The following is a 22,026-nucleotide window of genomic DNA, read 5'->3' on the forward strand; positions in this document are numbered from 1 at the left end:
GGCTGAGACATACTGAGACTGAGACAGACTGGGGCTGAGACTGAGACTGGGGCTGAGACTGGGACTGAGACTGAGACTGAGACTGAGACTGGGGCTGAGACTGGGGCTGAGACTGGGGCTGGGGCTGAGACTGGGGCTGAGACTGGGGCTGAGACTGGGGCTGAGACTGGGACTGGGACTGGGACTGGGACTGAGACTGAGACTGGGGCTGAGACTGGGGCTGAGACTGGGGCTGAGACTGAGACTGGGGCAAAGACTGGGGCTGAGACTGGGCTGAGACTGAGGCTGAGACTGGGGCTGAGACTGGGGCTGAGACTGAGACTGGGGCTGAGACTGAGACAGATGAGACTGGGGCCGAGATTGAGACTGGGGCTGAGACTGAGATTGAGACTGAGACTGAGACTGGGGCTGAGACTGAGATTGAGACTGAGACTGAGACTGAGACTGAGGCTGAGACTGAGACTGAGGCTGGGGATGAGACTGAGACTGAGACTGGGGCTGAGACTGGGGCTGAGACTGAGACTGGGGCTGAGACTGAGACTGAGACTGAGACAGATGAGACTGGGCCGAGACTGAGACTGGGGCTGAGACTGAGATTGAGACTGAGACTGAGACTGGGGCTGAGACTGAGATTGAGACTGAGACTGAGACTGGGGCTGAGACAGACTGAGGCTTAGACTGAGACTGAGACTGGGGCTGAGACTGAGACTGAGACTGGGGCTGAGACTGAGATTGAGATTGAGATTGAGACTGAGACTGAGTCTGAGACTGAGTGAGACTGAGACAGACTGGGGCAGAGACTGAGACTGAGACCGACTGAGACTGGGGCTGAGACTGAGACTGAGAATGAGACTGAGAAGAGACTGAGACAGACTGAGACTGGGGCTGAGACTGAGACTGAGATTGAGATTGAGACTGAGACTGAGACAGACTGAGACTGAGTCTGAGACTGAGACTGAGACTGGGGCTGAGACTGAGACTGAGTCTGAGACTGAGACTGAGACTGGGGCTGAGACTGAGACTGGGATTGAGACTGAGACTGAGACAGGTGCTGAGTCTGAGACTGAGACTGAGACTGGGGCTGAGACTGAGACTGGGGCTGAGACTGAGACTGGATCTGAGACTGAGACTGAGACTGAGACTGAGACTGAGACTGAGAATGAGACTGGGGCTGAGACTGAGACTGAGACTGGGGCTGAGACAGACTGAGACTGAGACTGAGACTGAGACTGAGACTGGGGCTGAGGTTGAGACTGAAGCTGAGACTGAGACTTAGTCTGAGACTGAGACTGAGACTGGGGCTGAGACAGACTGAGACTGAGACTGAGACTGGGGCTGAGACTGAGACTGAGTCTGAGTCTGAGACTGAGACTGAGTCTGAGACTGAGACTGGGGCTGAGACAGACTGAGGCTGAGCCTGAGACTGAGACTGGGGCTGAGACTGAAACTGAGACAGACTGATACTGGGGCTGAGACTGAGACTGAGACTGGGGCTGAGACTGAGACTGAGACTGAGACTGGGTCTGAGAATGGGGCTGAGACTGAGACTGAGACTGAGACTGAGACAGACTGAGACTGAGACTGGGGCTGAGACTGAGACTGGGGCTGAGACTGGGACTGAGACTGGGGCTAAGACTGGGACTGAGACTGGGACTGGGGCTGAGACTGGGGCTGAGACTGGGGCTGAGCCTGGGTCTGAGACTGAGACTGGGGCTGGGGCTGAGACTGAGACTGAGACTGAGACTGAGACTGGGGCTGAGACTGGGACTGAGACTGAGACTGGGGCTGAGACTGGGGCTGAGACTGAGACTGAGAATGGGGCTGAGACTGAGACTGACACTGGGGCTGAGACTGAGACTGAGACTGAGACTGGGGCTGAGACTGGGACTGAGACTGGGGCTGAGACTGGGACTGAGACTGGGGATGAGACTGAGACTGAGACTGGGGCTGAGGCTGGGGCTGAGACTGAGACTGAGACTGGGGCTGAGACTGAGACTGGGGCTGAGACTGAGACTGAGACTGAGACAGACTGAGACTGGGGCTGAGACTGAGACTGAGACTGAGACAGACTGTGACTGGGGTTGAGACTGAGACTGGGTCTGTTACTGAGACTGAGACTGAGACTGAGACTGAGACATACTGAGACTGGGGCTGAGACAGACTGAGACTGAGACTGAGACTGGGGCTGAGACAGAGATTGAGACTGAGACTGAGACTGAGTCTGAGACTGACTGAGACTGAGACAGACTGAGACTGGGTCTGAGACTGAGACAGACTGAGACTGGGGCTGAGACTGAGACTGGGGCTGAGACTGAGACTGAGACTGAGATTGAGACTGAGACTGAGACTGAGACTGAGACAGACTGAGACTGGGGCTGAGACTGAGACTGAGACTGAGACAGACTGAGACTGGGGCTGAGACTGAGACTGAGACTGAGACAGACTGTGACTGGGGTTGAGACTGAGACTGGGTCTGTAACTGAGACTGAGACTGAGACTGAGACTGAGACATACTGAGACTGGGGCTGAGACTGAGACTGAGACTGAGACTGGTGTTGAGACTGGGGCTGAGACTGAGACTGAGACTGAGACTGGGGCTGAGACTGAGACAGACTGAGACTGGGGCTGAGACATACTGAGACTGAGACAGACTGGGGCTGAGACTGAGACTGGGGCTGAGACTGGGACTGAGACTGAGACTGGGGCTGAGACTGGGACTGAGACTGAGACTGGGGCTGAGACTGGGGCTGAGACTGGGGCTGGGGCTGAGACTGGGGCTGAGACTGGGGCTGAGACTGGGACTGGGACTGGGACTGGGACTGAGACTGAGACTGGGGCTGAGACTGGGGCTGAGACTGGGGCTGAGACTGAGACTGGGGCAAAGACTGGGGCTGAGACTGGGCTGAGACTGAGGCTGAGACTGGGGCTGAGACTGGGGCTGAGACTGAGACTGGGGCTGAGACTGAGACAGATGAGACTGGGGCCAAGATTGAGACTGGGGCTGAGACTGAGATTGAGACTGAGACTGAGACTGGGGCTGAGACTGAGATTGAGACTGAGACTGAGACTGAGACTGAGGCTGAGACTGAGACTGAGGCTGGGGATGAGACTGAGACTGAGACTGGGGCTGAGACTGGGGCTGAGACTGAGACTGGGGCTGAGACTGAGACTGAGACTGAGACAGATGAGACTGGGCCGAGACTGAGACTGGGGCTGAGACTGAGATTGAGACTGAGACTGAGACTGGGGCTGAGACTGAGATTGAGACTGAGACTGAGACTGGGGCTGAGACAGACTGAGGCTTAGACTGAGACTGAGACTGGGGCTGAGACTGAGACTGAGACTGGGGCTGAGACTGAGATTGAGATTGAGATTGAGACTGAGACTGAGTCTGAGACTGAGTGAGACTGAGACAGACTGGGGCAGAGACTGAGACTGAGACCGACTGAGACTGGGGCTGAGACTGAGACTGAGAATGAGACTGAGAAGAGACTGAGACAGACTGAGACTGGGGCTGAGACTGAGACTGAGATTGAGATTGAGACTGAGACTGAGACAGACTGAGACTGGGGTTGAGACTGAGACTGGGGCTGAGACTGGGGCTGAGACTGGGGCTGAGACTGGGGTTGAGACTGAGACAGACTGAGACTGGGGATGAGACTGAGACTGAGACTTGGGCTGAGACTTGGGCTGAGACTGAGACTGAGACTGAGACTGGGGCTTAGACTGAGACTGAGACAGACTGAGACTGGGGCTGAGACTGAGACTGGGTTGAGACTGGGGCTGAGACTGAGACTGAGACTGGGGCTGAGACTGGGGCTGAGACTGGGGCTGAGACTGAGACTGAGATTGTGACTGAGGCTGAGACTGGGGCTGAGACTGATACTGAGATTGAGACTTGGACTGGGGTTGAGACAGAGACTGAGACTGAGACTGAGTTGTGACATAGTGAATTTGTTCCTGCTTCACCAGCACTGACGGATTGTTTGCTGAATCTTTGTCATTATGACAACAAATATTATCCAACCGTTTCCAATATTACGTACGTGGAGGGAAGGAAGGCCTTGGGAAAACACACTGATCTGAGACAGGACAGAGATCTGTCTCTAACCTTCTCACACTCCTCATCCTCTCTGCTTCAATCATTCACATTGATCAGAGAGAGAGAGAGAAAGTGAGAGAGTAGTGATTTAGGGAGTTGGAGGACTGGTAAATGTAACTAGTTCTTAACTTACTTTGTCTCACTAACGCATTGTAGGTTTGGTTTGTTAGTGGAGAGTGAGGGGAGGTGTTTGGAATGCTGTTCCTCAAGCTGTTAGCTTGAAAGACCCCTTATAGGTGTGAGGTGCTGTTTTAAAGCCCCAGACAGAGAATTCAGAACAGAGAGGGAGAGAGAGAAAGAAAGGAAGAAAATTAGTGAGTGGGGTGTAGAGAGAGATTAAAGATATTAACATGAATAATTGCTGTCATTTAGGTGGAGCGGAGAGCAGGAATGTGATAATGAAATAATTTAACGAACTATAAAACAGCCTTTTATTGGTTTTCATTACGTGAGCCATCGTTCCTCAAACTCCATCAGACTAGCTGGCTTTCACATTACAAATCAGATGGAGGTCTGTCTAAAAGCCTCTCTATGCTCAGAAGAACATCACCCAAAGCAGTCTGTAAGTACACATAGACATACCAAATGACAGGGGACACAGTGCAACCTAACATTCAGATGAGACATTTGCCAATAAAGTCATAGCAAACTAAGTTGCTCTGATGGACTTGTTAAGGTGAAAAGTAAGTTTTCCCTCCAAGCAGTTATCAACGCCTCATTCTGCCTCATTTGCTGACTCTATTTTGTCACATCCTGGTGTTCAAAAAGGAAAAATATAAAATGCACTATCTGAGCAACATTTCTTAAGTTATTTTAAGTTCTTAAGTGTTATTCAAAGCGCAGGTGCCTAACTCATTGAGGGATTTGGCGTTCTGTTTGATGTTGGCACTCTCCGAGAGGAGCAGCATGTCAACTGGTTTGACACAAAAAGCACAGCTGAGTCAGACACCCTCTCAAACACATACAGTACACACAGGCACGAACGCACGCACGCACGCACGCACGCACGCACGCACGCACACACACACGCACACACGCACACACGCACACACGCACACACGCACACACACACACACACACACACACACACACACACACACACACACACACACACACACACACACACACACACACACACACACACAGACAGACAGGACAGAATGAAACAATATTCTTTTTAGAGGAGACTTCAGAGTTGTTGTCTTTCTCTTGGATCAAAATAATGTATGTCCAAAAATCCATACTCAAGATGTCAGCCAATGAAACCATGATACAGAAACTTTCCAGCCGACTTTGAAAGATACTAGTATTGTGTAAAACACCTTGTCAATCAACGGAGCGAAAGACAAGGGTTCACATTTTTCAAAAATATTTTATTTGTTGATAGTGATCCAGGTACAAGGAAAGAAAATAACTTGGATTGATTCTTACAGGACATGGGAATGAGACTTGTAAAAGTTGAATTTCTTGCTCCACTATTTTCCTCTTATTGGACAAGGACATGCAAGGGAATACAGAAGGTTGTACAGAATGTAGAAATGGCATTGGAGAGATGGCCTCACCTTGCCCGACACTGTACAGAAAGACTTCACCCAACAACTTGCTCTTTTTCTCTTTTTTTAATCCTCTTTTTTTGTTGCAAAAAGACGAACACACAGATCCAACAATACTGAGAAAAGGAACCAAAGAGACGGAAAGCCAAAGTACTTTCCAACCTTCCAAAAAAGACACCTGTATCTATTGTCTTGTCAAGCAAATGAGGAGCATATCGCTGTTTGTGTTTGGAAAAAGTTTGAGAGTCTTTCGTTTTGAGATGAGACGGAGCAGAGTTGTTAACGTGCAGGACCCAGTGACTCCATTGTCTCTGACAACTAATGACTCAGCTTTGCAACTTGCTGTGGACCTGGAGAGTCAATCAAGTCCTTATGGCCCAGCTCAGGGATGGGCAATTTCAGTCCTCAGTGGGCCTTATTGATGCCACATTTTTGCCCCAGCTAACTCACCTGACTCCAATAATCAACTAATCATGATCTTCAGTTAAGAATGCAATTAGTTTAATCAGCTGTGTTTGCTAGGGATGGGGACAATGTGTGACAGCACTCTGGCCCCTGAGGACTGGAGTTGCCCATCCCTGGCCTTCTCCGACAGCAAAGCTTACAAAAAACAAACATTTTATATTCCACAAATCTTGATAACATATTTCACAATATACCTTTTTATTATCATTTTAATAAATACAAAACAACAACACTGTGATTTAAAAGAAAACCATGATTATTAAAAAGACACAAAAACACATTAGAAGTATCCATATTAATTTGGTATGTTCTGTTACTGACATCTTGTCTTAAGGTGGATGGACCAGCACGCTAAACGTGGAATTAAAACCACTGGCGAAAAGAAATGAAACAGGACAGCATCGGACATAAAAGAGGGATATCTTTCAGCAATGAAACTGGAATGAAATAACCGAGTGGAGATGCATATGAATATATACACACATACATGAACACCGCCAGAATGTACAGTAAAATAACCTGAGACACTCCTTGCACCTCATTTCCAGAACACTGGCCACTAGGTTGATGATATGAAATGACAATGACATGAACACAACAGTACAACAGCATATCTGGCAAAGCTTCCGTTTGCTTTCCAACTCTCCTTTTATCAACATTAAGCAGTACAAAAGAAGACTAAATAAACATTTTACCGGTAAAATCCTGAACGTTGATATCGAACACATCGTTAAGCAACCTTTTTGAGTCCATAAAATGCATACAAAGAAACAGGCTTTAAAAAAATGATAAGAACATTGTTTGAGAAGATACAAATTGAACATCTGAGGCTGAATAGTTCCATGTGGCAGAAGGAAAACGTGTTGTGAAAGGCAGATAGAAAGTAGTGCTATGTGCTGTAAAGACAGAGGCAGTGTGATCTCCTACTGCAGGTGGCTCTTCTCCATTCTGACTGTACCTGCCTTCTGCTTCACTATCTAATGCATTCTGGGAATTGGAGTCCCAATAGGGAGTCTAGTTAATGTTCTACTGTGTGCTAATTATAACATAGTACCATACTTCAAGGCAGGGACTGCAGTGCTCCGACTGAAACAGATACACAACAGTTGAGGCAGAAGCAGGCCATTGTGATGTTTTCATGGGATGGATGTGGAGTACATTTTACATTTACATTTGAATAATTTAGCAGAAGTTCTTATCCAGAGCGCCATATGGAAGCAATTAGGGTTAAGTGCCTCGCTCAAGGGCACACTGACAGATTTTTCACCTAGTTGGCTTGGGGATTCGATCCAGCAAACTTTCAGTTACTGGACAACGCTCTTAACCGAGTACATTGGCGCCAGGGTAGCCTAGTGGTTAGAGTGGTGGACTTGTAACTGAAATCCCCGAGCTGACAAGGTACAAATCTGTTGTTCTACCCCTGAACAGGCAGTTAACCCACTGTTCATAGGCCGTCATTGAAAATAAGAATTTGTTCTTAACTGACTTGCCTAGTTAAATAAAGGTAAAAAATAAATTAAGTGCTCTAAATTAAGCAAAAATAAAGTTAAAATGGATGACAAAAGAAATGTTTGACTCTCATAACAAAGGAGACAAAAGAAGGACCTATCCTAAAGCCTCTTTCCTGGCAATAGAGTGGCTTTAGCATCAATATTACTGTTTGTTCTTACTACAACTGGGTTTGACCCAATCCAGAGTTTAACAGTGGGGTGATTAAAAGGAAGCAAGTCATATGTCAGTTTTAGATTTAAGCAATAAGGCACCTCGGGGGTTTGTGGTATATGACCAATGTACCATGCCTAAGTGCTGTTCGCGGAGTGCCTCGATTCAGCCCATAGCAGTGGTATATTGGCCATATACCACAAACCCCCGAGGTGCCTTATTGCTATTATAAACTGGTTACCAATGTAATTAAAGCAGTAAAAATAAATGTTATGTCATACCTGTGGTATGCGGTCTGATATACCATGGTTTTCAGCCAATCAGCATTAAGGGCTCGAAAACACCCAGTTTATAAAATGGATTACACCTATTGAACTATGGCTTTGAGGCTCCTCATAGTGTATTCTAAGTGCTACTCTATGGTTTCAGTGACTAGATTCTAGATGTTCACTTTGTCCATATTGCTCGACGCATTATACAAATGATCTTCAGATGAAAACAAAAACTCTAGAATTCAATGAAGAGGATGAGATGAAGATCAAATAAATTGTATTTAAATGCTGGTATGAAGATGAGGGCCAAGCTAGATGTCCATTGTAATGTGGCTGTGTTATGTTCTGAAAACAAGACAATGCCTGGACTACCTCACAACTGCCAGCTCTAACAAGTCTATAGCAGTCCATTTGTAGGACTATAAGATTACAATAGAATCAGATGACGTTAACCCAATAATCAACTAATAAAAACAAATAAAACATGCAACCTTTATAGAACAAGGCAAGTCGGTTAAGATCAAATTCTTATTCACAATGACGGCCTAGGAACAGAGGGTTAACTGTTACCTTATCAGCTCGGGGATTCGATCTAGCAACCTTTCAGTTACTGGCCCAATGCGCTAACCATTAACACCTCCTCTCTCTGTCTCTACTCTGCCCCTTCTCTGCCCCCAACCTCAAAGACACAACAACAAAAAACATCTGCTTTCTGATTAGCCCTAACTTGGGAATGGGTATCCATTTAGTTGCTGTCCATAAGCAACCTCTTAATCTTTAATATCTCTCTGTACATTAGTATATATTTTCTCATCTTTCCAGAGAAACTCCTCTTCGCATGTTCTTCCGGTACTTCCTGTCAGTAGGAGCTATGCTTTTGTGCTTATCACCAAAAATCGCAGTGCAAAAAAACAATAATTAATAATAATAATGATAATAATTAATCAATGATAGGTATTAACAAATGATGGATCGTAAAAACAATTATTTTATGGCACACCAGCCTATCAATTCACGTATAATACAAATGACTAGATATAACCAACAGTATGGAATGAAGAAGCTCAAACTGAAGTAGGCTTGCATAGCAATGCAACAACAAGGTAAATCATCTATTTACAGGAAACAAGATTCACTTTTTTTCCCCAAGGACAGTTACTTTGAAAATTTGTTTTCTCATAAAGGTGTTTTAATTGTTTTGTTAACTTGCTCTTTTCTGACTGAAAAAAAATGAAGGTGGAAGGTGGGAAATCATTTTCTTGAGGACAACAACATAGTGGGATGTACAGTATGTATGTCTGTGTTTATACATCACATTTACAGTTCTGTTATGGTGGTCATCATCGTCATCTTCCTGCTCCTCTCCTCTGATAATACACAAAGAAGGACAAAGTTCATTACACCAACAGACGAGGCATAATTCTGATGAGGACGACGAGGCTTTACTCCAGTTTAGTTCAGATCCTACTGCAGACAGGTCACTCTGTGAGAGAGACAGAGAGAACAGCAATGTCAAGACATAGCTAAATCTTTGCCAAAATGATATACATTTAGGGTGCGTTCATACATTTACTCTTGCTATCTACTCCGATTTCAGAGCACTCTAGTCTGAGTGTGCCAGTGCGCAGGGAGGAGGTCAGAGACCTGGTTGTGTGGTGCCAGGGCAACAACCTCTACCTCAATGTGATCAAGACAAAGGAGATTATTGTGGACAACAGAAAAAGGAGGGCTGAGCACGCCCCCATTCTCAGCGACGGGGCTGTAGTGGAGCAGGTTGAGAGCCTGTCGGTGTCCACATCACCAACAAACTATCATGGTCCAAACACACTAAGACCGTTGTGAAGAGGGCACGACAAAACCTATTCCCCCTCAGGAGACTGAAAAGATTTGGCATGGGTCCTCAGATCCTCAAAAGGTTCTACAGCTGCAACATCGAGTGCATCCTGACGGGTTGCATCACTGCCTGGTATGGCAACTGTTTGGACTCCGACTTCAAGGCACTACAGAGGGTGGTGCGTACGGCCCAGTGCATCACTGGGGCCAAGCTTCCTGCCATCCAGGATCTCAATATCAGGTGGTGTCAGAGGAAGGCCCAAAAAATTGTCAGACTCCAGCCACCATGGTCATAGACTGTTCTCTCTGTTACCGCACGGCAAGCGGTATTGGAGCGCCAAGTCGAGTTCCAAAAGGCTTCTGAACAGCTTCTACACCCAAGCCATAAGGCTCATGAACAGCTAATCAGACCCTTATTTTATGCTGCTGCTACTCACTGTTTATAATCTATGCATAGTCACTTTAACTCTCCCGACATGTACATATTACCTCAATTACCTCAATTAACCGGTGCCCTGGATATTGACTCTGTACTGGTACACCCTGTATATAACCTCACTTGTTGTTTTACTGCTACTGTTAAATTACTTGCTACTTTGATTTAACACTTATTTCAATTTTTTTTCTTAACTTTTTAAAGCATTGTTGGGCTTGTAAGTAAGTTGTATTCTGCGCATGTGACAAATAACATTTGATTTGATTTGAATAACTGCCAAACGCTCAACACCTGTTGATTATGACCGGTATCAGTAAACGTTGGCAACATTTTTTAAATTAAATTGATGCCAGCTGCAGTTACAGTCACCAACGCTCTGGATAACATGAAAACAGCCTAACCAGACCTGCTTAGGGGAAGTAAAATGATCAGAGTGAGGTGTTCTCTCATTTGTGTCTGGAAGTAGCTAGCAAAATAGCCAACGTTAGCCAGTTAGCTTGGGTGCTTGACTGCCGTTGTGAGGTCAGAAAGCTCGGATCAACTCTACTCCTCAGCCAGAACATTCAGTGTGCGCTCTGAACACTCAGAGAGCGAAACGCTCTGAATTTACAAACAAACAATCTGACAGCGCTCTGAATTTACCAATGACGAGAGGGCACTTTGAGCGTACTCTGGCACTCCCGATTGAATTTACGAACGCATTATCAATATGGTCCATATAATCAATATAGTTGCTTATGACATCAAAATGCCTTCTTGTGATAAGACAGTAGACAAAATGGTGTGATACTTACATAACTCGCCTGAGTACTGTCCCTGTCCGTTGGTCCCCAGGAAGTCATTGTGGTCTGTGGTAGTCCGTTGGTGTGGCCCTCGAGGTCCCTCTCCCTTGCGTGGCCCCGTGGAGCCCTTAGAGGAGGCTGTCCCAGAGGAGCTGTGGCCCCCAGGGGAGGGGAACGAGGGTTTACTGTAGGGGGGCAGGCACCCCTCTTCTGGACAAACACACAGAGGGAAACATTCAGATTGTTACTACTAACCCTGACTGCAGTTGAGAGTGTTTTATTTATTTTAAATTATATGAACCTTTATTTTACCAGGCAGGTCAACTAAGAACAAATTGTTATTTAAAATGACGGCCAGGCAAGAGGAAAAAGGGCTCCTGTGGAGCAGAGTGCGAGGAAAATGCATTCTCATTTACAGAAATGACATGGGGACAACAAAAGTGTTTAACAACATGGTGGTTTGTCGATTCATTTTGGGGGGCTAGGTAAGTTTGGGCAGCCGTAGGTGGATTGGCTGGGTGGTGGTGGTTGCAGAAGGTGCTATAGTGAGACAGAAAGCCTGTTGGCAGACCTCCCTCCTAATGACATCTGCAGTGTGTTGGTGCCAGTGGGCAGTGTGGGCTCACACATGGGTCTCCCAGCTAACGCCCTTATGAAGAGGGGAAAGGCAACTACAGAGTTGTTAGTGTCTGCTGTGGCACCCCTTGCTGCAGATCAGTATATTGTAGTGTTGACCTGCTGTGACACCCCCTGCTGCAGATCGGTATATTGTAGTGTTGACCTGCTGTGGCACCCCCTGCTGCAGATCAGTATATTGTAGTGTTGACCTGCTGTGGCATCCCCTGCTGCAGGTCAGTATATTGTAGTGTTGACCTGCTGTGGCACCCCCTGCAGCAGATCAGTATATTGTAGTGTTGACCTGCTGTGGCACCCCCTGCTGCAGATCAGTATATTGTAGTGTTGACCTGCTGTGGCACCCCTTGCTGCAGATCAGTATATTGTAGTGTTGACCTGCTGTGACACCCCCTGCTGCAGATCGGTATATTGTAGTGTTGACCTGCTGTGTCACCCTGCTGCAGATCGGTATATTGTAGTGTTGACCTGCTGTGTCACCCTGCTGCAGATCGGTATATTGTAGTGTTGCCCTGCTGTGGCACCCCCTGCTGCAGATCAGTATATTGTAGTGTTGACCTGCTGTGTCACCCCCTGCTGCAGATCGGTATATTGTAGTGTTGCCCTGCTGTGGCACCCCCTGCTGCAGATCAGTATATTGTAGTGTTGACCTGCTGTGGCACCCCCTGCTGCAGGTCAGTATATTGTAGTGTTGACCTGCGGTGGCACCCCCTGCAGCAGATCAGTATATTGTAGTGTTGCCCTGCTGTGGCACCCCCTGCTGCAGATCAGTATATTGTAGTGTTGACCTGCTGTGGCATCCCTGCTGCAGATCAGTATATTGTAGTGTTGACCTGCTGTGGCACCCCGTGCTGCAGATCAGTATATTGTAGTGTTGACCTGCTGTGGCATCCCTGCTGCAGATCAGTATATTGTAGTGTTGACCTGCTGTGGCACCCCCTGCTGCAGATCAGTATATTGTAATGTTGACCTGCTGTGGCACCCCCTGATGCAGGTCAGTATATTGTAGTGTTGACCTGCTGTGGCATCCCTGCTGCAGATCAGTATATTGTAGTGTTGACCTGCTGTGGCACCCCCTGCTGCAGGTCAGTATATTGTAGTGTTGACCTGCTGTGGCACCCCCTGCTGCAGGTCAGTATATTGTAGTGTTGCCCTGCTGTGGCATCCCCTGCTGCAGGTCAGTATATTGTAGTCTTCCCCTGCGATGGCACCCCCTGCTGCAGATCAGTATATTGTAGTGTTGACCTGCGGTGGCACCCCCTGCTGCAGGTCAGTATATTGTAGTCTTCCCCTGCGGTGGCACCCCCTGCTGCAGATCAGTATATTGTAGTCTTCCCCTGCGGTGGCACCCCCTGCTGCAGATCAGTATATTGTAGTCTTCCCCTGCGGTGGCACCCCCTGCTGCAGATCAGTATATTGTAGTGTTGACCTGCGGTGGCACCCCCTGCTGCAGATCAGTATATTGTAGTCTTCCCCTGCGGTGGCACCCCCTGCTGCAGATCAGTATATTGTAGTGTTGACCTGCGGTGGCACCCCCTGCTGCAGGTCAGTATATTGTAGTCTTCCCCTGCGGTGGCACCCCCTACTGCAGATCAGTATATTGTAGTGTTGACCTGCTGTGGCATCCCCTGCTGCAGGTCAGTATATTGTAGTGTTGACCTGCTGTGGCACCCCCTGCTGCAGATCAGTATATTGTAATGTTGACCTGCTGTGGCATCCCTGCTGCAGGTCAGTATATTGTAGTGTTGACCTGCTGTGGCATCCCCTGCTGCAGGTCAGATTAGTGTAGTGTTGACCTGCGGTGGCACCCCGTGCTGCAGGTCAGTATATTGTAGTGTTGACCTGCTGTGTCACCCCGTGCTGCAGATCAGTATATTGTAGTGTTGACCTGCTGTGGCACCCCCTGCTGCAGGTCAGTATATTGTAGTGTTGACCTGCTGTGGCACCCCCTGCTGCAGGTCAGTATATTGTAGTGTTGCCCTGCTGTGGCATCCCCTGCTGCAGGTCAGTATATTGTAGTCTTCCCCTGCGGTGGCACCCCCTGCTGCAGATCAGTATATTGTAGTGTTGACCTGCTGTGGCATCCCCTGCTGCAGGTCAGTATAGTGTAGTGTTGACCTGCTGTGGCATCCCCTGCTGCAGGTCAGTATATTGTAGTGTTGACCTGCTGTGACACCCCCTGCTGCAGATGGGGTAGCCTAGTGGTTAGAGCGTTGGACTAGTAACTGGAAGGTTGCAAGTTCAAACCCTGAGCTGACAAGGTACAAATCTGTCGTTCTGCCCCTGAACAGGCAGTTAACCCACTGTTCCTAGGCCGTCATTGAAAAAAATAACTTGTTCTTAACTGACTTGCCTAGTTAAATAAAGGTATATTGTGTTAACCTGCTGTGGCACCCCCTGCTGCAGATCAGTATATTGTAGTGTTGACCTGCTGTGGCACCCTGCTGCAGATCAGTATATTGTAGTGTTGACCTGCTGTGGCACCCCCTGCTGCAGATCAGTATATTGTAATGTTGACCTGCTGTGGCACCCCCTGCTGCAGATCAGTATATTGTAGTGTTGACCTGCTGTGGCACCCCCTGCTGCAGATCAGTATATTGTAGTGTTGACCTGCTGTGGCACCCCCTGCTGCAGATCGGTATATTGTAGTGTTGACCTGCTGTGGCACCCCCTGCTGCAGATCAGTATATTGTAGTGTTGACCTGCTGTGGCACCCCCTGCTGCAGATCAGTATATTGTAGTGTTGACCTGCTGTGGCACCCCCTGATGCAGATCAGTATATTGTAGTGTTGACCTGCTGTGGCACCCCCTGCTGCAGATCAGTATATTGTAGTGTTGCCCTGCTGTGGCACCCCCTGCAGCAGATCAGTATATTGTAGTGTTGACCTGCTGTGGCACCCCCTGCTGCAGGTCAGTATATTGTAGTGTTGACCTGCTGTGACACCCCCTGCTGCAGATGGGGTAGCCTAGTGGTTAGAGCGTTGGACTAGTAACCGGAAGGTTGCAAGTTCAAACCCTGAGCTGACAAGGTACAAATCTGTCGTTCTGCCCCTGAACAGGCAGTTAACCCACTGTTCCTAGGCCGTCATTGAAAAAAAGAACTTGTTCTTAACTGACTTGCCTAGTTAAATAAAGGTATATTGTGTTAACCTGCTGTGGCACCCCCTGCTGCAGATCAGTATATTGTAGTGTTGACCTGCTGTGTCACCCTGCTGCAGGTCAGTATATTGTAGTGTTGACCTGCGGTGGCACTCCCTTCTGCAGGTCAGTATATTGTAGTGTTGACCTGCTGTGTCACCTCCTGCTGCAGATCAGTATATTGTAGTGTTGACCTGCGGTGGCACCCCGTGCTGCAGATCTGTATTTTAATATTTTAGCACTGACATGCTTTGGCACCTTCTGTGTATCAGTCAACTTGGAGAGCCTTCTGAACTCTGATGTGTATCAGTTAACTTAGAGAGCCTTCTGAACTCTGTGTATCAGTCAACTTAGAGAGCCTTCTGAACTCTGCTGTGTATCAGTCAACTTGTAGAGCCTTCTGATCTCTGCTGTGTATCAGTCAACTTGGAGAGCCTTCTGAACTCTGCTGTGTATCAGTCAACTTAGAGAGCCTTCTGATCTCTGCTGTGTATCAGTCAACTTGGAGAGCCTTCTGAACTCTGCTGTGTATCAGTCAACTTAGAGAGCCTTCTGATCTCTGCTGTGTATCAGTCAACTTGGAGAGCCATCTGAACTCTGATGTGTATCAGTCAACTTAGAGAGCCTTCTGAACTCTGCTGTGTATCAGTCAACTTGGAGTGCACTTCTTATTGTTTTCTGAAGAAGAATCTGATGAATGTGATACCTCTCTGGATCTCCGGGTCTGTCTGTCTGTCTTTCTGTCTGCCTCTCTGTCTGGCTTTCTGTCTGCCTCTCTGTCTGCCTCTGTCTGTTGCTCTGTCTGTCCTGGCACAGACAGGACAGGAACACAGCATGGTGAGGTCTAATGACTCCACACACAGACAGATGGGTGGAGTGGTGGAGTGGCCGCTGTTTGTCTGAGAGGAGAAAGCTGGGGTGATTAGACTGCATCTGTCTGGCTAGAGCCTTCTGCCTGGACTGGGCTGGAGCCGGACACCATTGGCGATGCCTACAGGCTGTGTGTGTGTGTGTGTGTGTGTGTGTGTGTGTGTGTGTGTGTGTGTGTGTGTGTGTGTGTGTGTGTGTGTGTGTGTGTGTGTGTGTGTGTGTGTGTGTAGGGGGGAGCATTCTGGAAGACAAGTACAAGTGGCAGACAGTGCAATCTGTTCATGGGAGCTCAGTCTCCTCTCAGCAGGAGATTGAACACCAGGGTTTAGTAAAGGCTCTGGTCTGCCAAGGCACCGCAGCCATCAGGACCCTGCTGTCACACAGTTACTCTCTCTGTACAGCAATGGCTGCTGACCTAACCACATTTCTACTGGCTCCATACTGTGGTGCGGAATATGAGTTATTGTTCTAAAGTAATGTTCGCTCACATCCAACACACTGCCACAGTGCAGGATACAAGAAATTGGCATCTGCAAATTAGAACGAACACCTGTGCAATGAATGGAATGTTTGGATCAGGTCGAGTCTTTCAGACAGCGTGCTGGCATTTTCACTTGCTTTTACCCTCCAGTCCAGTACCTGTTTTGTGTCCCCTGCGTGGGTCGTCTCCTCGGTCCATGGATGCTAGTCTGTCCTGGGCCTGGCGGTGCCGCTCCAGAGAGGTGCGTGTCTGTCTGTCCATGCAGCTCTTCATCTCCTCCAGCCCAGACAGGGGCATGGCACCACACATGGGCTGGCGCTCCAGGGACGAGGCCTTCTTCTCGGTTGGGGGGCACACACCGCCTACACTACGGGCTCCCTGGATAGGCCCTGGTCCCTGGATGGGAGGGGGGTCAGGGGGAGGAGGTAGGTCTGGGAGGGAGGGGTGATGTGGTTAACTACATGGTAACAGTCTGGTGATATATCAGTAATCAGTCAATCAGTATTAATCAGTAATTGTATTATTGTCCAAGTCCTTATAGATCAGGGCTCTCCAACTCTGTCACTGGAGAGCTATCAACCCTGTAGGCTCCAATCCTGTCACTGGAGAGCTATCCTCCTGTAGGCTCCAACCCTGTTACTGGAGAGCTATCCTCCTGTAGGCTCCAAACCTGTTACTGGAGATCTATCCTCCTGTAGGCTCCAATCCTGTCACTGGAGAGCTATCCTCCTGTAGGCTCCAACCCTGTTACTGGAGAGCTATCCTCCTGTAGGCTCCAAACCTGTTACTGGAGATCTATCCTCCTGTAGGCTCCAATCCTGTCACTGGAGAGCTATCCTCCTGTAGGCTCCAAAACTGTTACTGGAGAGCTATCCTCCTGTAGGCTTCAACCCTGTTACTGGAGAGCTATCCTCCTATAGGCTCCAATCCTGTTATTGGAGAGCTATCCTCCTGTAGGCTTCAATCCTGTTACTGGAGAGCTATCCTCCTGTAGGCTCCAACCCTGTTACTGGAGAGCTATCCTCCTGTAGGCTTCAACCCTGTTACTGGATAGCTATCCTCCTGTAGGCTCCAATCCTGTTATTGGAGAGCTATCCTCCTGTAGGCTTCAATCCTGTTACTGGAGAGCTATCCTGTAGGCTCTAACCCTGTCACTGGAGAGCTATCCTCCTGTAGGCTCCAACCCTGTAACTGGAGAGCTATCCTCATGTAGGCTCCAACCCCAGTTGTAACTATCCTGATTCAGAATTTTAACCAGCTAATTATTCAAATCAGGTGCGCTATATTGAGGTTGGAGTGAAAACCTACAGGACAGTATCTCTCCAGGAACAGGGTTGGAGTGAAAACCTACTGGACAGTATCTCTCCAGGAACAGGGTTGGAGTGAAAACCTACAGGACAGTATCTCTCCCGGAACAGGGTTGGAGTGAAAACCTACAGGACAGCATCTCTCCAGGAACAGGGTTGGAGTGAAAACCTACAGGACAGTATTTCTCCAGGAACAGGGTTGGAGTGAAAACCTACAGGACAGTATCTCTCCAGGAACAGGGTTGGAGTGAAAACCTACAGGACAGTATCTCTCCAGGAACACGGATGGAGAACCCTGGTATAGATGATGAGTAATTTGTGTCAGAGGTAAGTCTCCGCTTATACAAAGTTCTGGGAAAGTTCTGGTTAAAGCACCAAGCCGTCCAGGATCCCTCTCTTACCGTCTGCACTGGCGTCTCTCTTGTGGGGCGCGGTGCCCTGTCCCCGGGGCTTGCGGGTGGGCCGGGCAGCCCTCTGGTGGCCCAGGCTGTGTGTGCCCACCATGCTGCCATCTGTAGAGAAGGGACTGCTGGGCCGGGCCCGGTGGGACAGCCCTTTACCTGGAGGAGGAGGAGGGAGAGAAGTGGAGAGAAAGGCCACTGGGTTAGTGGAGGTACTGAGGGGAACATGGAGAGAGGCGGGTTAAAGAGCATGCCTGGCAGGAAGCTCGCAGGATCCCATGGAAGGTTCAGTTAGTTCATCAGTCACCAGAAATCCTCAAAATCACTCCATTATTTTGACAATGAGAACGTACAGGCAGTGTTAGAAGCCTGCAAAGAAATCACCAGTGAGTTCACCCAGAAATCTTTCCTCTATCCCAATTTGGTAGGAGTCAGAGTGCAAAGCTGGAGGAAAGTTAGAGTTGAATCAAGGTTTGGATCCTTTGTTCAGCCACATATTGTAGAGCCATGCACATTTTCCACCAAACAGCAGTAGAGAGGAGAAAACACCAGCTAGCAGATGGCAGGAAGTAGATCAATCACTGCATCTCTTTCTGAGTCATACAGAGGTTCCAGAGAGAACAGGCTGGAGGGGCTCCACTCCTCATATACCAACCTCTCTTGGCCAGGCTGGTGCCCTCCAGGTGGTAGCCTGCCTTGTCAGCGGCTGCCACCAGGGCCTGGGCGAAGCTACACTGGGTGTAGAGGGACCCGTCAGAGGAGCTGCCCACACTGGACCTGTGGCTGGAGTAGTGACGGTCATCTTCCTCTGAGGCTGACCCCCAGCCGTTAACCATGGACCCTGAGGGACACCACCAGCTAGACCATCAGAGCACTGCACAGGGTGTGTGTGTGTGTGTGTGTGTGTGTGTGTGTGTGTGTGTGTGTGTGTGTGTGTGTGTGTGTGTGTGTGTGTGTGTGTGTGTGTGTGTGTCTGTGTGTGTGTGTGTGTGTTCACAAATCAAGTAAGAGTCTCTAATATCCAACCGCATCATTTTTATAGCCTCCAGACCCCAAGCGAGGAAATTCCACAGACACAAAAGGCCTCGCCATTTTGAACATCTGCGCTGTGGCTGTAGGTTTCAATGGACTCATGTGTTGTGGAATCGTGTAATGAGGGTTAATATCAGGTTGTTAGGGCTCCATCTCAGGTTTCTCTGTGCTGCAGGGCCTCAGTGTTGTGGCAGGTCAGTAATGGTTTACTACACTCATTCTGTTCTGCCCATCATTAAACACACGCTCACACACACGCTCACACACATGCTCACACACACGCTCATACACACACACTCACACACATGCCACACATACAGAGGCCTCTTGAGTTTGGCCTGCTTTTGATAAAGAAAAACAACACTCCTGTCCAGAGCTGAGGTGACACTCCTGTCCAGAGCTGAGCTCCAGTATTACCTGAGGTGACATTCCTGTCCAGAGCTGAGCTCCAGTATTACCTGAGGTGACACTCCTGTCCAGAGCTGAGCTCCAGTATTACCTGAGGTGACACTCCTGTCCAGAGCTGAGCTCCAGTATTACCTGAGGTGACACTCCTGTCCAGAGCTGAGCTCCAGTATTACCTGAGGTGACACTCCTGTCCAGAGCTGAGCTCCAGTATTACCTGAGGTGACACTCCTGTCCAGAGCTGAGCTCCAGTATTACCTGAGGTGACACTCCTGTCCAGAGCTGAGCTCCAGTATTACCTGAGGTGACACTCCTGTCCAGAGCTGAGCTCCAGTATTACCTGAGGTGACACTCCTGTCCAGAGCTGAGCTCCAGTATTACCTGAGGTGACACTCCTGTCCAGAGCTGAGCTCCAGTATTACCTGAGGTGACACTCCTGTCCAGAGCTGAGCTCCAGTATTACCTGAGGTGACACTCCTGTCCAGAGCTGAGCTCCAGTATTACCTGAGGTGACACTCCTGTCCAGAGCTGAGCTCCAGTATTACCTGAGGTGACACTCATGTCCAGAGCTGAGCTCCAGTATTACCTGAGGTGACACTCCTGTCCAGAGCTGAGCTCCAGTATTACCTGAGGTGACACTCCTGTCCAGAGCTGAGCCCCTGTATTACCTGAGGTGACACTCCTGTCCAGAGCTGAGCTCCAGTATTACCTGAGGTGACACTCCTGTCCAGAGCTGAGCTCCAGTATTACCTGAGGTGACACTCCTGTCCAGAGCTGAGCTCCAGTATTACCTGAGGTGACACTCCTGTCCAGAGCTGAGCTCCAGTATTACCTGAGGTGACACTCCTGTCCAGAGCTGAGCTCCAGTATTACCTGAGGTGACACTCCTGTCCAGAGCTGAGCTCCAGTATTACCTGAGGTGACACTCCTGTCCAGAGCTGAGCTCCAGTATTACCTGAGGTGACACACCTGTCCAGAGCTGAGCTCCAGTATTACCTGAGTTGACACTCTTGTCCAGAGCTGAGCTCCAGTATTACCTGAGGTGACACACCTGTCCAGAGCTGAGCTCCAGTATTACCTGAGGTGACACACCTGTCCAGAGCTGAGCTCCAGTATTACCTGAGGTGACACACCTGTCCAGAGCTGAGCCCCTTTATTACCTGAGGTGACACAGATGAAGCAGCTCACTAAACACTGTGTTGAGTCAAACACCTAATGGTGTCGCTGTTATAAACACCTGTCTCTCTTGTCAGGCCTTGTTAATGCACTTCACGATCTGTGGAAAGTCCTGCAGCATTGACTTGTGATATAGTAGGAATACCAAATCCTTGAAGCTCAATTATATGACTAAACCAAGGCAGCAGAAATATGTAGCCTGTTGTATCACTGTCAGGAAGATTTGAAGACGAAAAGGGGAAAATGTCACATGCTGTTACGGCTCTCATTTGTGGAATGACTGGACCAAGGTGCAGCGTGGTAGTACATCGTTCTTTTTATTGATGACACCAAAAGCTAGATAACAACAACAAAAACGAAAGCGCACAGTTCTGTAAGGCAAAATAAACTATACAGAAAACAAGATCCCAGCCTCCCGGGTGGCGCAGTGGTTAAGGGCGCTGTACTGCATCGCCAGCTGTGCCATCAGAGACTCTGGGTTCACGCCCAGGCTTCGTCGTAACCGGCCGCGCCTAGTGTCGTCCGGGTTAGGGAGGGCTTGGCTGGCAGGGATGTCCTTGTCTCATCGCGCACGACACATTGGTGCGGCTGGCTTCCGGGTTGGATGCGCGCTGTGTTAAGAAGCAGTGCAGCTTGGTTGGGTTGTGTATCGGAGGACGCATGACTTTCAACCTTCGTCTCTCCCGAGCCCGTACGGGAGTTGTAGCAATGAGACAAGATAGTAGCTACCAAAACAATTGGATACCGCAAAAAATGTTAAAAAAAAAAAAAATTATTAAGAAAAGAAAACAAGATCCCACAAAACCCAAAAGGAAAATTGCAACGCATGATGATGATCCCCAATCAGAGACAACGATAGACAGCTGCCTCTGATTGGGAACCACAAAGAAATAGAAAACATAGATTTTCTCACCCGAGTCACACCCTGACCTAACCATACATAGAGAATAATACGGTTCTGACACATGACACATGCCAAATAATCAATATCTAGATTTCGCAGAAATACTGGAAGCTTATGGAAACCCTTGTGTATTGTGAGTGTTTTTCCTATCTGTGTTACTGTTAGTATGTCTAGATCCTTTAAGATACTCCTAAATAAATCCTTTCCAGTACTTACAATAAAAAGTTTCATTGTGCCAACAAAAATATGCCACTCTGGCAGGCGAGATTACAGTCCGCTTATACGACAGCTTTCTGTCTGCTTGCTTGGCAGACACAATGAAGTGGCACTTACCCAAACACACACACACACAAAATCCTGTGGTTCGCAGACAAGCACATGAGACAAAAATGAAAAGCAGAGTGTGGATGGTGTGATGAAGAAAATCGGGAAATATGGTAAGGAGCTCAGATGGAGGAGTAAAGGTCATGGGGACAGAGGGATGAGGGCAAAGACGGAGCAGCAGGGATGAGAGGGGTACTGAAAGGGGGGGTCAATAGGAAACAGAGGGGAAGAGGGGAACAGTGTAGAACAG

General features: G+C 48.5%; 1 protein-coding gene across 9 annotated transcripts in view; it reads right to left on the reverse strand.

The window, feature by feature from the left end:
- Nucleotides 1–5,454: 5,454 nt before the first annotated feature.
- Nucleotides 5,455–22,026, reverse strand: part of robo2 (roundabout, axon guidance receptor, homolog 2 (Drosophila)) — a 388,976-nt gene continuing 372,404 nt past the window's right edge. For 7 of the 9 annotated variants that reach the window (XM_036965118.1, XM_036965122.1, XM_036965120.1 and 4 more), the window contains 5 exons: nt 18,591–18,776; nt 17,936–18,094; nt 16,386–16,658; nt 11,118–11,315; nt 5,455–9,537 (listed from right to left, as the gene is read on the reverse strand). In XM_036965118.1, the coding sequence (XP_036821013.1) occupies nt 9,536–9,537; nt 11,118–11,315; nt 16,386–16,658; nt 17,936–18,094; nt 18,591–18,776 (818 nt within the window). In that variant the 3' untranslated portion in view covers nt 5,455–9,535. The remainder of the gene's footprint in view (nt 9,538–11,117; nt 11,316–16,385; nt 16,659–17,935; nt 18,095–18,590; nt 18,777–22,026) is intronic. The other 2 variants (XM_036965115.1, XM_036965119.1) reach the window with 2 other exon arrangements.

This window comes from Oncorhynchus mykiss, chromosome 27 (assembly GCF_013265735.2).
Source record: "Oncorhynchus mykiss isolate Arlee chromosome 27, USDA_OmykA_1.1, whole genome shotgun sequence".
Classification (NCBI taxonomy): Eukaryota; Metazoa; Chordata; class Actinopteri; order Salmoniformes; family Salmonidae; genus Oncorhynchus; species Oncorhynchus mykiss.